Below are 14,553 nucleotides of genomic sequence, written 5' to 3'. Positions count from 1 at the left end.
AGTAGTGTGATACCACCAGTCTCTGGCAGGGTAGAACTCTGTGGTATAGTGGGTACCAAGGGATGTGGACTCGGGCTAGAAACACGTGGTCTCTAACCTCTGGCATGATATTACACTCCTAATCACGCCTTTGCACGCCAAAAATCACAGGAACTGCCCCAATTACTCCAATTTTTCCTCCAAGCTCTTATTTTTTCCATGCACATCCTTTCCTTTTTCATGAGGAGAAAACACCTCTCAGGGCATGCTGAGCTATTGCAGTATTTACCTAAAATACAATACAAACTTCTAATTGAAGGAGAGGGGGTTTGGCAAAAGAATATTAAAGCTTTTCAAGTCTCCTGAAATCCTTTGTGTGGAACAGCTTTGGGAAACGGGGCCTGCTGCCACCCTCCCCCTCTTGGGAACATTCCCCAGGGCAGTGCCCGGGCAGCAGCTGCTGCTGCTCCGGGGGAGTCAGCCCAGCCTGACACACAAACAAATACCACAGGAAGAAATGCTTTCTTCCAACAAAGACCTGGGGAAGAAACCCTGGGCAGGAGGAGAGGAGGGGAGAGTACATCCTGCACCTGAGGAGCTTTGGGGTAGCAGGGGAAGCTTGGCCTCAAACGGAGGAGTGAGGAAAGGCAGGGATGGTTACAGCCACAACCAGGTATGATGCAGATGTCATGCAAAACGAGGCATAATGGCATAAAGACAAAGCTCTGCTTTCAACAGCCCCTTGAACCTTCGTGTTTCAGCTTAAAAAAAGCACTGACTCAAAGCACAGAAGGATTTAATACCTGCAGGTGTAGGGGGGACAGATACATGTGAAAACCAGTGCAAGCATTTAGGGTGGAAAAGGAATTTTGCTTGTTTAGCTCTGGTGCTCCTCACCCACAGATGACAGAGGCTGGAAAACATGTTCTACACAGAACTGTGTGTGCAGAAAGAGCAGGTGGCAGCAGGAACCCCTGCCCAGCATCAATTCTGTGTTGCTCAAGTCTAAGAAATTGTGTCCTTGGTCACATTAACAACTTCTGCAAAGTCTTCATTTGCATTTTAATGAAACTCTTTCTAGGAAGGTGGTGCTTGGTCTCTGTTGCAATATAAAATGAAGAGGTAATTAAAAACATGCTGGAGTGAAAAGGCATTTTGTTTTCATTAATCAGGTTTATTCAGAGTCTTTTTAAAATTAAAGGTATTTAGGGTATGTGGGAGGAAACGGGGGCAGGAAAACACACTATGGAACATCCGTTTATTTAAATTACAGATTTAAAAGTGGAAAGTACACTTTTTGTAAGGGAACATCCTATGGATTAAAAGCACCTTATAGACATGGATTTGAATGAAGAGCAGGCATAAAAGTCAAATCTAAGATTTCGACAGCAGGTCTGCCTACTTGAAAGCCAGAGATGAAGGAAATACATAGGATGAGGGAAAGGAAACCACGGAGGAAATTTTTAAACCTTCGGCACGCGATTAGCCAGGCAATTACTGTGATTACACACCTAAGTCAGTTAACTGTGCAAACGGCCATCCCCGTTGGTCAGACATGTATTTCCCCAATTTCGGGCGCAATCACAGCACGCAGATGTTGATTAAACAGTTTGCAAGCGTTTTATCTGCTGGACCAGCTCCTGCTTTCACAATCCAGGGACCGCACACAGCCCCGAGAGCGATCCCCGCTCGCCGCAGCCATCGTGCGACCGCGCCGATTCCCCCACGCTCCAGACCTATCCTGCCCTGTTAAGCTCCGTCCTTTGAAATATAGGGCAGTTTCTGTCAGATCCTTCAGCGCGACAGTCAAAAGGGCAAAGCCCTGCCCTTTGTTGCAGCGGGAGGTTTTCCATTGCGGAGCTGGCTCTGATCTCCATCGCTCTGATCTCCATCCGTCCCCGACCACCGGCCTCGCTCTCTGGCCATTACGGGTCAGGGGGCTCGAACTGCGCTTATTTTACATTATTTCGTTTCAGGGCATTGTGCGAAATACAGCTCAGTGTGTACAACAGGGGGAAAGTGATTTTTGTTTCTCTCTGAAAGGTCCGGACGAGGCTGCGGCGCTGCCCCCCGCTCCAGCACCCGCCGCCCTCCATCCCGCGGCAGGGCTTAAGGGACGCGGCACAGCCGCCCCTCCCGGGGCCAGGCGCACCTGCCGGGGGCAGGAGACAGCCGGGGACGCCCGGGGAGGTCCAGAGCAGGACCGGGGTTAGGATCGGGACCAGGACCGGCACCGGGAGCGATCCGCAGCTCCCTCCGCCGCCCCCGCCTCAGCGCAGCCCCCGCGCTGTCCCGGCGTGCCCCGCGCGCCGCGCGCCCCCGCCCTCCCTCACTTCCGGTGTCCGGCAGTGGCAGCGCCGCCGGCGGCGCCCCCGCTCCCCCGGCGCAAGGGGAGGGGGGCGTGCCGAGGGGGCGTGGCGGACGGAGGGGCCGACGCCCAATCACCGCCCGCCGCTGGGGGAGAGTGGGCGGGGATAGCGCCGGCACGCGCCGCGCAGCCCCGCCCCCCCGCGGCCCCCCCACCCGCCGCGGGCTCGCGCCCCGCGCGCCCGAGGGAGCGTCGGGAGCGCGCCCGGGCGCCCCCCCTTCCCCCCCCTCCGCCGGGTTCTCCCCCCCCCCTCCTCCGCCCTCCGCCCCCCCTTCCCCTTCCCCTCCCCACCCGGGAGGAGAGGCACGGAGTGACCGACGGAGCCACCGCTCCGGCCGCTCCGACACCCCGCTCTCCTCCATGGGGCACAGGTAAGCGCGCCGCCCCCCGCCCCCCGGGGCGAGCGGGGGTCGCCATGGCCGCCCCCCCACCCCTCGAGGGGCGGCGGGGAGCCCCCCCCGCCGCTCCCGCACCGCCGCCCCGGTGTTATCCCCGTTATTATCTCCCTTATTATGCCCGTTTTGATCCCTATGCCCGCTTTTATCCCCGTTTTTATCCCCGTTATTCCCCCCACTGGCCGCCCGCCGCGGGGGGAGCGCGGCCGGTCGCGCCCTGCCCGCCGAGGGGGGCACGGAGCCTTCTTTGGGACGCGATGTCCTATTTGGTGTGGGTGGATGGCTTAACTTGGTAAGTGCCGGGTTTAACCCCCCTCCCCCGGCCCTCCCCTCCCCTCGCTCCTCCGCCCGCCCCCCCCTCCTCCCCGTAACCTCCAAAAGGGGAATTTTCCAGCTGGTAATTTCTGCTGCGTCAACACCCAGCTCAAGGGAGAGGAGAAGAGACAAGGGGGCATTTTAACAGCAGCTCCACTTGCGGATAGCCAGCCTCAATCCCGGCTCCAGCATTAAAGCCCTTTCCGCCCCCTAAAAACCAGCATCCGTGCAAGTTGGACCAAGAGTTTGTCAGGAGTGTGGTTCAAAACTGCTTGGAAAAAGGGATGAGGTAATAATACTGGTGAAGCATGTTGTATTTCTCTCTTTCTGCGTGTCTCTCTTTCTCTTTCTCCCTCTCCTCTCTCCTTTTTTTTTTTTTTTTTTTTTTTTTTTTTTTTTTTTTTTTTAAAGCCAGGCCTGTTTTGGGTTATTGTCTCCCCCTAAAGCCAGACATAGATCGCCTGGCCTTGCCTCCATTTTAATTGCAGGCTGAAATGGGGGAAGTGACCCTCTTTTAAAAAAAGAAATACAAAAAACCCCAACAAGCAAACAAACAAAAAAAGCCTTGAAAGAATAATGCTGTTCCTTTGGGGGCGATATAGGTGATTTTTCATAAGGCTGTAACAAGTGCAAAAGTGGCTGGAAATGTTCTCTGTCATGCTGGGAAACTAGTGAGGTGTCCTCCCCCCTCCCCAGAAAAAAGTGCTGGTAGAATTTGGCGGAGGGGAGAAGGAGAGGTGCTGGGAGAAGCAGGGGTTGTGCTGCTGGATTGCCTTTGTGTCTCTGTAAATAGACATGTCAGTTCCCAAAGTAATACAAGTAGTGTCTGATAACTCAATCCCAGATGACAAATAGAGAATGGAGCAGATTTTCAGGACTGTAATAGTGGGAGGATTTCTCTTTTGAAACGGAGAGGAAAAAAAAAATGTTGGTACCTCCTGAGGAGGTTCTTCCCCGGCACGTTATTGTGGAGCGGAGCGTTCGGACGGAATCCGGAGACATAAACCCATATTTATTTATTTTTACACCTGACCGGGGAAAGATAAACAAAGGAGAGTTTAACAGCTCTTTAATGAATTCCTCATGCTTTTTATTTTGCAATCCCAATGATTCATTTGGCAAGCCTTACAGAACGGGATTATTATCAGCATTGTTTAAAGCCATGCTAATTAGGAGATGTGTTTAGCAAACAGTGGCGTTGTAGACACCTGGACCAAAGTTCGTGCATGCATTTTAATTGCATCACTGGTATCATTTTTAGCATTTAGTTGCTGTCATTGAGATGTAGGTCTCAGTTTGTGGACTCAATCAAGTATTTATTGAGTGTGGGTTCCCTGTATGCACAGATCAGCCCTGCTACTAATGCATTAAATGTGTTTTCTCAAAAAAGACAGGGAGTATTTTTTCTCTTTTTATTTCCCTGTGGGGATTATAAGAAAAGACAGTGATACCCAAGAATAGTGAGAAAAACATAATATTTGAAGAAGAAGCTTTCTGTGACTGGATAGCTCTTTTCACTTTAATCAATACCTCACTTTTATGCTTTTATAGCCTCTTTTAATTGGAAATAAAATTTGACTTTCCCCTTCTAAACTCTCTCACTGTTTGTCAAGTTTTATATTTTGAAATCCTTAGTGATGGAAAAAAATGGGTGGAGTGTATTATTAGTCACAATATTTTCAACATGTGGTGAGGAATTACAGCTTTGAGGTATTTTTTGGGAGCTGACAGGGAGCAAGCAGAGGAGAATGAGCTACAGGACAGAATTCAGGGGGCTCCCAAATTGCTGGAAAAATATCCCGTGGTTTGGTGCGTTCATGGGATAACTGAAATAGAAAACGAATCTTTTGGTTTTGATGCAGCGTGTCCAGGAGGGGGAAACTCACTCACAGTGAAACTTCTCTCGTGGTTGTTTTCATAGGCTGTGTGCTCGCCTGGGTGCAATTGAGTCAATTTCAGGCTGGTACAAAAAACGGGGCATTCTAGTAACTCTCACCTGAGGTGTTTATTTCTGTGTTTTAAATGCTGCTCTGATCTGGGGTGTGTAGGACTGAGCCTTTGAAAACATGACCTGTACTTGGGGTTCTTGGAGGCTGGAGAAAATGGGCCACTTTCTCCCCGTGGTCTTTGTTTTCTGGGACAGTTGTACAACAGTGGATATGTTCTTTGCGAGAGGATTTTTTTCATTTTTTAATATCTGGTTGTGCTTAGGGGAAAACCAGTTTAGCAGCTCCCCCCTCCCCAGCACCCCTCTGTCAAAAGGAAAAATGCCTCATGTTTGGAAGATCTGTTAATTGCCTGCTTTTCCTCTGGTGGTGATGTGCTGTGTTTCTGTGAGGTTCAGCATATTCTTTTTGTGTTTGCTATCCACTTGGGTGGATTTTTTTTTTTTTTTTTTTTTTTTTTTTTTTTAGATCCGTGTTTTTGAAGTTTCTAAGCAAAGTTTCCTCTCCTCCCAGCAGCAGCAGCGCAGAGCAGGCTGACACCCAATCCAAACTGCCACTGCCTGCTTTCAGGGCAGAATTATTTCATAAACAGCTCAACCTTTCCCAGGACATTTTTCCCTTCGTGTTGCTGGTTTTACTGGCTGCTCCAGAGCGCTCTGTAACGCTTTCCAGGCTCCCCCTGAATTGGTAAAAAGCATTCACAGGGGTTTTCCATGCTCCTATGTGCTTAGTTTAATGGGCAAACAGAAGGGCAGGGAGAGAGGGTTTAGTTGAAGTCTTTGAAGAGCTACCTGCAGTTGTAATGGTTATCCCACATGTCTGTTATAATTCCCAGGAGGCAGCAATCTGTGTCCATTCCTGCTGGGAGCACTACCCTGGAAAATTCAGACACTTTACACAGAGAGATTAATTCCATTTTTCTATTTCGCTCCTGGCTTGTGCTAGGCTGGAACATTTTGAAGTGTGGAGCTCACCTGTGTTTTCTGTGTGTGATATTTGAAACTGGGAGTGTGTTCATAGTGAAAGCAAGCAGGCTGTGTGCACAGAGCAGGGGTCATGTTAGGACCTGGCTGTGAGGCAGAGGCAGGAATTTGGTCTGTAGGAAATCCTGCCATCCTACTGCATCCCCAAAGCATCTCCGTGGGAGTTTTGATGATATTTGGGCAAGCACAATAATAGTCAGGGCTCCAGTGTTAAAATTTGTTGCTTCAAAACTTCACTTTATTCTCTTCCCGAGGACTTTTTGTATATTTGTGTTTGCAGCCCCCTTAAACACATCCTTCAGTTGGGTTTCTCAGTTCCCTCTGGATCTGCACTCCTTTAGGCAGGATGAGAAAAAAGCCTGTATCACTTCATGTGGGGCTTCTTTCCTTGAGATGCAAGAGGGAAGAATCTCAACTTCCCTAAACAGATCAACAGTTTTCTGGTTTGTGCTGCCTTGGTGTGTTTGGATGCACAAGGGTGTCCATCCCTTTTAGAGGGAAAGCTGCTCTTTGGGACTCACTTCCCATCCTCCAGCTGTTGATTGAATGTGCTGCTGTGTAACTTCTTGTTACCCATCTCCCCTTCTGTGAAACAGGGGTTTACTCAGCTCTCCCAAACATTTTCATTTATACTGATGAAAAATTGTACTAAAAGTGCTTATTCTTCATAAAGGCAAACCAGTGTGAAGTCCTGGGTGAATTCCCTCTGGGATGTGGTGGAGTCCAGAGGCTGTGGGTGGGGTTTGCTGTCCCTTACCAAGTCAGCTGTGGTGCAGTTATTTTCTGAACAGTTGCTTTAACTTTCTTTCATACCCATGTATTTAAGAAACATCAGGCTGCTGCTGAGATGCTGGTTTGGAATAGTTTCTGAGCACAGGGTGAGATCCTTGACAGCCATTCTAATGAGATGGAAATTTGTTCCCACTTGGCAGACTTCAGTTGTGCATAGGTAAGGATGTCCCTGGCACAGGAGGGGAGAGGTGGCTTTGCTGAAATGTGACAGATAGATACTGAATTAGAGCTGAAATTCACCTTTTTGCCTTGATTTTTGGGAATGTGGCTGGCTTTTATTCCAGCCCAGACAGTGATGATCTTGTCCTGTTGCTCACTTGACTCATGTGTGCCCTTGGGAAGAAAAACACCCTGCAAATGTTGGAAGTTGTCCTGTGTTTGCTTTATAGTAGCTCTGAGTTGGCATCTCCTGTACTGGAAAGAGGCACCAAGGTGTCAAAAAAATTCTACAAACACATCTATGAGCTTGTGTGTGGACTAAAATACACTTGTTAAGGAGAATGTCAGTGTGTACCAGGACCTTACCTGCCCAAGAACCCTACTTAGGAAATGAGCAAGTTTTTGTATATTAAAGAATATATTTATACCTCTGTATATTGAAATACCTAGTTATCTTTCCAAATTATTTCCTTGCCATGTATTGAACAAAGTGCTTATTCCATCCATGTGAGTTTGCTTCCTGGTATTTCTCACCTCATGGAGAAGGGCTCTGCAGAAAGCTGATATTTCAGGGCTTTGGCTCGCTCTCTTAGAGGAAAGGGTTAAACAAAATTTGCACCTTTTGCACTGATACAGCATCAGAGGAAATGCCTTCCTGACTGGTGCTCAGATCATGCCATGAAACAGAAGAATCAATGGTCTGTATAGGACATTAGGTGCTTAAAATATCCAAACCCAGCTAATTTAAGTGCCAATAAATGAAGTAGTCAGGGCCCAGTTGCTCTTAACAGTCCTGCTACTATAAGGTTGGAGAATGAGGTGGTGGCTAAATATAAAATGAGCTTTTTGACTTACTTCTTGTTACCAATGTCTCCTTCTTGGCTTCACTCCCCCCCCCCTTTTTTTTTTTTTTAGTAGTAGTAGTTGATCAAATCTGGATTATGAGATTTGTGCTAAAAAATGAACCAGAATCCTTACCCAAGGCACAGAGGGCTTGTCCCATGAATTACACAAACAGAATTAGGTTGTTCTCAGAGCCCTTCATGTGTTATCTTTAGTTTTGCATTGATTGATTCTTTTACTCTTAGATTATTCATGACTCCTTGTGTTTCTTTTCTGTGTTTTAGGTGATCTTTCTCTTGGTTTTTACCCCTGATTTTCTTCTTTTTAAAAATCACCTCATGATTCTTCCTCCTTTGGCTCCCTCCTTTTTTATGTATTGAGTTTGGGAACTTCGGCAAAGATCCCCTAATTGAAAAGCCAAAAACCAATGAGAAATTTTGGGGGAAACCATTCTTCAGGGCAATTCCCAGTGTGATAAGTTTACAGTTCTCTAATCCTCTTTTTTTTTTTTAAGGTACTTTTTATGTTGTTTTTTTGACTAATAGATGCACAGGGGCAGAGGTTTTTTGCTTAGATTTCTGTTGTGACTTTTTAAAGTAAAAGCTTAAGATCTTGTAGGAGATCTTAAGGAGATCTAATGGCACTTGGACAGGTAAGTGTCATATGAGCCACAGGCATTTGAATTTTTCAGGTTGTTTTTTAATCTTTGCTGCTAGATTAGCAGATATATCTGTAGCTAAATTCTTATATTTTTTTGATGTCACCAGACTTCTCAAGCCTGGTACCCTGTGCCAGTTCTGCCAAGTTCTTGCTGTGTTCTACAGGGTCCATGACATGAGTAGGGTTGGGTCTGTTCTTCTCCTGGTGCAACCAGATGAGAGAGGGAGCAGAGATCAAAAATAGGGGAATGATTTGAGCAACTGTTCCTGTACCAGGATGGGAGACAGGCAGATGGACAGAGTTGGAAGTTCTGGGGAAATGAATAATGGAAATGCAGAGGAAATCCAAGTGCAGTGGAAATATTTCTGCAGGCGAGCAGCTGGAACTGGGTGCACACACCTGTGCCCTGGTGCAAAGGTGCATCCTGTGGGATTAGCAACTTGTTACCCACTGGAATATTGTATTTCAGGTGCATAGCTTTTACAGAATGGAAAGTAAAGCTTCTGTTAGTTATTTACATATTTACATCTTCGTTTTTGTGTTTGGGTTGTTTGTTTTTTGTTTTATTTTTTAAGTTTTTATAATGTTTGCAAGAGAAGCAAAGTGCTTTCCTCAGTACCTTTGTGGGTGCTGCTTGGTGGTTAAAATCTGGGGATCATGCTGGCTTTTGAAGGCTGTGATGCACTTGAGGTGGATGGGAATAAAATTCAAATCTGTTCCTTTCACACAACATGGACACATGATTTTTCTGTAACCTTAGGCAAATATTTTGGTTTGGAGGGGAATCACTATAACCGTGAGGTGAGATTAATTCCAGCCCCATTTAAAGCGTGTGGCTGGCAGAGGTCACAGAAACATTAACTGAAACTTACATGTCAACTGAAACAATGTTGTTAATTTTTTCTTAAAATCCTTTTATAAACTGCTGGTTTTTTAGAGTGACATTTTCAAAGCACTTCTGGAAGCATAGTCAGGAGTTGTTAACAGTCTTAATACCAGTATGTAAAACTCCTTTACATTAACACAAGGGCTAAATCATTTTTCCTGCGTGATTAATTATAGGAATATATCAGAATGTTTCTTGTTAAAATGGCAAACAGTGTTGTAAACGTGCAGTTATTTTAAACATTGCTTGTAATTCTGTGGCACTGAAGGGCTTTGTAGTGAGTTAAAATTTGGATTTTAATTTTTGCTTCCTATTCTTTCCATTCCCAAACACAGGACATCTTATGAACCTTCTGGAGCTTCTCAGCAGAGACCATTCTCCTCTCTTCATTGAAACATGCACTGTCCAGCTGTGAAACATTGCAAGGTTTATTTTTGCTGACAGGAAACACTTTCAAGTATCGGTAAGCTCTCAGCATTTCAAAGATATTTTTGTCATGTGGTATAGGAAAGAGAAAGGGGACCTGGAGAGAACATGGTTATGAGAGCTGAAACTTCCTCATAAAACCTGACTTAACAATTATAACAAAGGCTCACTTAGAAATCTTGGTTATCTGCAAAAGTTGGAGAAATACCTGTGGCTGTTCTGCTCCCTCCTTGTGGCAGAGGTGCCTCCATCCATCACGGTCCCTCAGTTCTCATCTCTTTGATCACAAGAGGGAAACAGGTGCAGAGCTCCAAGCAAAGAAGAAAAAGTGCAGGGCTCAGCTTTGCCGTTTTTACCAATCGGTTCTGGCTCTTTTTGTGCTCTGGGACCGGTGTAAATGAGAGTTTTAACAGTAATGGCCCCATGTCTAAGTAGAAATACATACACCTTGTTAACTTTGCTAAGAAAGTAGTTTCCCTTTTGTCTGGCTTGGTCTGGCTCCCTCACTTCACCACTTTATTTTTTCTTAACTGTCCAAATAACAGCACTAAAAGGAGCTGGCCAAAACAATTGCTGTGGAGAAGCAATCAGAAATAGAGAAAGGCAAGACTTGGCAGTCCAGAATAGAAACAGAGAACAAAGTCACTGGTGTTCGCTTCAATTGGGTCATATTTGTTTTCAAGATTTTCAGTTCTGCTGTTTGCCATAAGACTGCTTGGATTTTCCTAATTACCTTGTTTGTTTATTAGATATTTTATTTCACCTTCTATAATGGCATTAATTTGTGTTGGAAAAGCTTTCTTAACTTTTATCTTCTGATGTTTTCTTTCACAATCTGTTACTACAAAAGGTCAGTCTTGAAGTCACCAGTATTGATTTATAGCTTATTTTCATTAAGAGAGCTAATCTGTATATTGAAAGGGTTTGAAATGCAGAGACTAAAAAGGACTTTATTATGGCTAACAATATGAAGTTTTGAATAAAGTAGACTCAGAAGTGTTAGATTTTAAGTTAAATGTTGCCAGTGTGATGTATATGCTATTCTTAAAAAAAAAATAAAGTCTGTTTTATATAAGAAAAGTAGGTGTCTAAGATGATAGTTGTAGTGAATGTATCCTCACAGACAAAAGCCTTGGTGTAGTTGAACTATTCTTACTCCTTGTGCCTTGTAACCATAAATACTCAGGTTTTCTCTGAGAAGCCTGTCTGTAAATGTGTCTTACTATACCTAAATATCTGTATTTTACACAAAACTTTACAAATCTTGAGATTGTTTGGTCTCTTAACCCAGAATGATATCAGCCACTAGAAATTGGCAGCTAAACATTTTGAGAGCAAATTCTCCTGAGTGTTCCACTGCAAATTTCTTTCAGGAGCTGTACTGGTAGCTTTTAAAACTCAGTATTTTATAGGTCAGATAAGGTGAGTCTCTTCAAAGAGTCATTAAAGTGAGAATGTTTTGAAAAGCTCCCAAACAGGAAACCCTGTTGTTCAAGGGTCTGATTGAAGTTTTAGTAGCTAAAATTAGACCTTTTTGTTCCCATACCTTTAAGAAGTAAGTCTTGTTTACATTATTACAAAGTGGTAGCCAGGCTTTTATTAATTTCAATGTATCGATATGCTTGGAGTTGACTTTTTTGGAATTCAGTAAGTCACAAGTAAAGATGTCGTAAATGTGAGTTTGGAGGGAAAGGACTTTAAAACATTTCACTGTTAGTTTATTGCTAATAATTTGTTCTGGTTTTGTTTTTTGTCATAGTTCTGTCTTTCTCCTACAAGAGTTCACACCAGCGCTGTCAGAAGGTCACAAACAGGGCACTACCTGTGCTGCCCTGGGGCTGTTGATGTCCTCAGCTGTTGTAGGAGAAACACTAGACCTGGAACCCAGTTTGTTACTGGTAAGAAGTAATTGTCTTGGATTTCATTTGTTTATTTATTCAATATTGCAGTTTACATGTGTTTATTAACTAAATCTGCAAAAATTGCTTGTTACTTACAATATAGCAAAATATGCATATCTGGTATTTTCTTTTTTTTCCCCCTAAAATTTTTAAATTTAGTTTCTAAATTTTGAATTCTAATTACCCCCTTCCTGAAATGTGGAGCACAGCAGTTTTCACTTACCTATCATTTTCAGTCCTGGTTTTCTCTTGAAATTCTTCATGTGCTGTCAGAGCTAATGAAGGTTAATAAATGGATTTTTCTATGAAATCCTGTGTTTTGATTGCCCTTTTTTGCTGTCCAGCTCCTGCACATTGGCTGACCCATAATTTCAGGTGGATAGTTTGACAAGTGAAAGGCCACAGCCAAGTCTCTGGTTTAAAGTTTTGGAGTAGAGTGAAATGCTTAATAATGACTCCCTGCTATTTTAAGTTGTGCTGCTGGAGTTAGATTTTCCTTGTTCTTGTCTGGACTTTGGAAACAAAGCTTTAATGGATGGTGAAATGCTGGAAGTGTGCAGTGTTCTACTCTGCTGTTTGAACTTTACTCATGGACTTTTCTGGATTGTGTCTGCTACAGATTCTAAACAGATGTTGTTTTAATGTTCTCTATGATGGGGCAATGTTGGCTTGAAGTTGGAGAAATTTTGGAGAATCAGACCAATGTTAATAAATTTTTGTAGGGACTTGGGGCTCTTTTTGCCCTGCAATCACAGACAATTCAGTGGGGCTATCAAATTTGGTCATGAAAATGGAATTAGTATTTCTCTTTAAGTTTACTAAAAATCATGTGCCTCCCAAATCCCCGCCCTTTCTGTAGTTCTATAGTTTTTCCCAAGGTGAATGGTGAAACTTTTATTTTCTTCCTGTGAGTCCCAGCCCATGAGCCCCTGCACTGCTGGGCTGCAGTTAAATGTTCCCATCCCTGCTCATCAGGGAGAGGTGCTGCTCCTTGTTTGCATGAAACCCTGAGCCCTGAGTGACCCCTCTGGCCCAAGGGTCTGGTTTGAGCTATTTACAAACATCTGCCTCTTTCTCCTCCAGTTCAGAGTTGTGGTTGGGATGACCAGCTTAAAGCAAGGGATGATTGGTTTCAGGAATCAGAATGGGGTAAAGGAGTTTCTTTTTTGGCAGCTGTTCATTTTTGTAAGCTGTTACTTATATTTATTTTGGACAAAGATGATCATATGAATATAATTTGGTGTTATATAGTATCAAGAAATTGAAACTCTTTCAGAATTGTGTGCTGCTGTTCCTCAAACACAGGTGTGAGACAACACTGCTGTTGTGGAAATTTGTGCTTGTGAAGCTCCTGAGCAGTGCCTTTGCAGAGAGTTACCATCCATGAAGATTCTGAGTCTTCTTTTTCTCTCCTTTTCTGTTCTTTTCAGTTCCGAAGGGGTTTTGTTCTCCATTCTTTTCAGCACAGGGCAGATGGGGAGTAGGAATCCTGTGCATTTCTGTTGTCTTTAACTGGATAAGAGTGAAACTTGCATGCACACAGTGTCTTGTTGTGCAAGGAAGCATTTCAAACCCAATCTCACCTTACAGAGCTCCTTTGCAGAGGAATTTTAAAAATGTTGGAATGTCTTGGGAGTGGAAACATGGACAGGACACAGGGGAAGCAGAGAAGTGGGGTGTGTTTGTTGGATTTTTGTGTAATAAAGCATTGGAGTGAATTGGAGTTCTTCCTTAATCTGTTTTTACTTTTCTCTGAAGGGAGAGGGGGGAGGAAACAACACATTTTTGGTTAAATTCCAGTTGGCATGTTTTCTCTAGGGAGCAGAGTGGTGGAGGAGTGCACTAGTGAGCATTTTGGTGCTCTTTACCTTTGGTCCTTGGTTTTAAGTGTAGAAACCTGCTGAGAAAGTTGATGTAGATGAAATGCCATGCAATTTAAATCTACAGTTCACTTACAGTCTCAGAAAAGAAAAAGTAACTAACCAAACAAATCCTAACAGCAATCCCCCCCCCAAAAAAAAAAAACAACCAAAAAAACAAACCTCCAGGCCTTTTTTTCCCCTGTTTTCTTTCTGAGGGAAGGAAGTTTATTTTTGTCCCCACTATTTCCCAGGGGACTGCTCTGTAGAGGATTTTGTGTGCAATTCATTTGTCATCTGTGACTTTTTGTCAAAATGTAAGTAATGTACTGAGATTTAGCTGCAACAAATTTGTGCTCCCTAATTTTAGTGATGTTAAGTTAGGAGACTCATTCGTGGGCTGAGAAATTTGCCGATAAATAAATATTTACTCTTCTTAAAACCTTTCCAATGGGAAGTGAAGTGTGATTTAGAATCCTACTGTGCCATCAGGTGCTATTTTCATGTTTAAATAACTGTACTGGCAGTGCAAAATAAACCACTTTCATAGGTTCACTCTAGCTAGGGTTAAAGATTGTATAAATTATTTATGCTTACTTCAAGACCGGGGTTTTCTGATACGAGAAATAAAAGCAATCCTGTATCTTTACAGAAGTTTGCATGAAAGTGACTCTTAAATCTGCTCACTTTGTGTTCTTGCTGTTAAGTGCCATGGTTTAGTTTGGGACATTTTTTTTAGTTCTTTTTGGAGGAGTAATAGACTTGAATTACTGCCTGTGAACTGGCTTATGAAGAAAGCCTGATCTGCTACAGTTTTATTTTGTGGAAAATCTTCAACTGAGCTTTTCTAGTTCATTGGCTTCCTGGAAAGTTTTCTTGTGGCCATGTGGCCTAAAGAATTCTGGTGGATGCTCAAATTTTAAAGCCTTCATGTACTAAAAAGACCTGAGATAAACAAAAAAATACATCATTAATCTTTGAGGTCTGTTTCTAAGAAATCTCCAATTTATTCCATCTTCACTGTGCTTCTACAGAAGTTTG

General features: G+C 43.8%; 1 protein-coding gene across 3 annotated transcripts in view; it reads left to right on the top strand.

Annotated features, from left to right (window-relative positions):
• Window positions 1-2,639: 2,639 nt before the first annotated feature.
• Window positions 2,640-14,553, top strand: part of ZBTB46 (zinc finger and BTB domain containing 46) — a 48,364-nt gene continuing 36,450 nt past the window's right edge. For 2 of the 3 annotated variants that reach the window (XM_066561582.1, XM_066561580.1), the window contains exons 1-4: window positions 2,794-3,034; window positions 3,137-3,346; window positions 9,662-9,789; window positions 11,512-11,650. In XM_066561582.1, coding sequence (XP_066417679.1) covers window positions 11,597-11,650 — 54 coding nt within the window. In that variant the 5' untranslated portion in view covers window positions 2,794-3,034; window positions 3,137-3,346; window positions 9,662-9,789; window positions 11,512-11,596. Of the gene's footprint in view, window positions 2,719-2,793; window positions 3,035-3,136; window positions 3,347-9,661; window positions 9,790-11,511; window positions 11,651-14,553 lie in introns of those variants that run through there. The other variant, XM_066561581.1, reaches the window with a different exon arrangement.

Source organism: Molothrus aeneus, chromosome 17 (genome assembly GCF_037042795.1).
Source record: "Molothrus aeneus isolate 106 chromosome 17, BPBGC_Maene_1.0, whole genome shotgun sequence".
Lineage (NCBI taxonomy): Eukaryota > Metazoa > Chordata > Aves > Passeriformes > Icteridae > Molothrus > Molothrus aeneus.
This window is presented reverse-complemented; position numbering and strand designations above follow the sequence as displayed.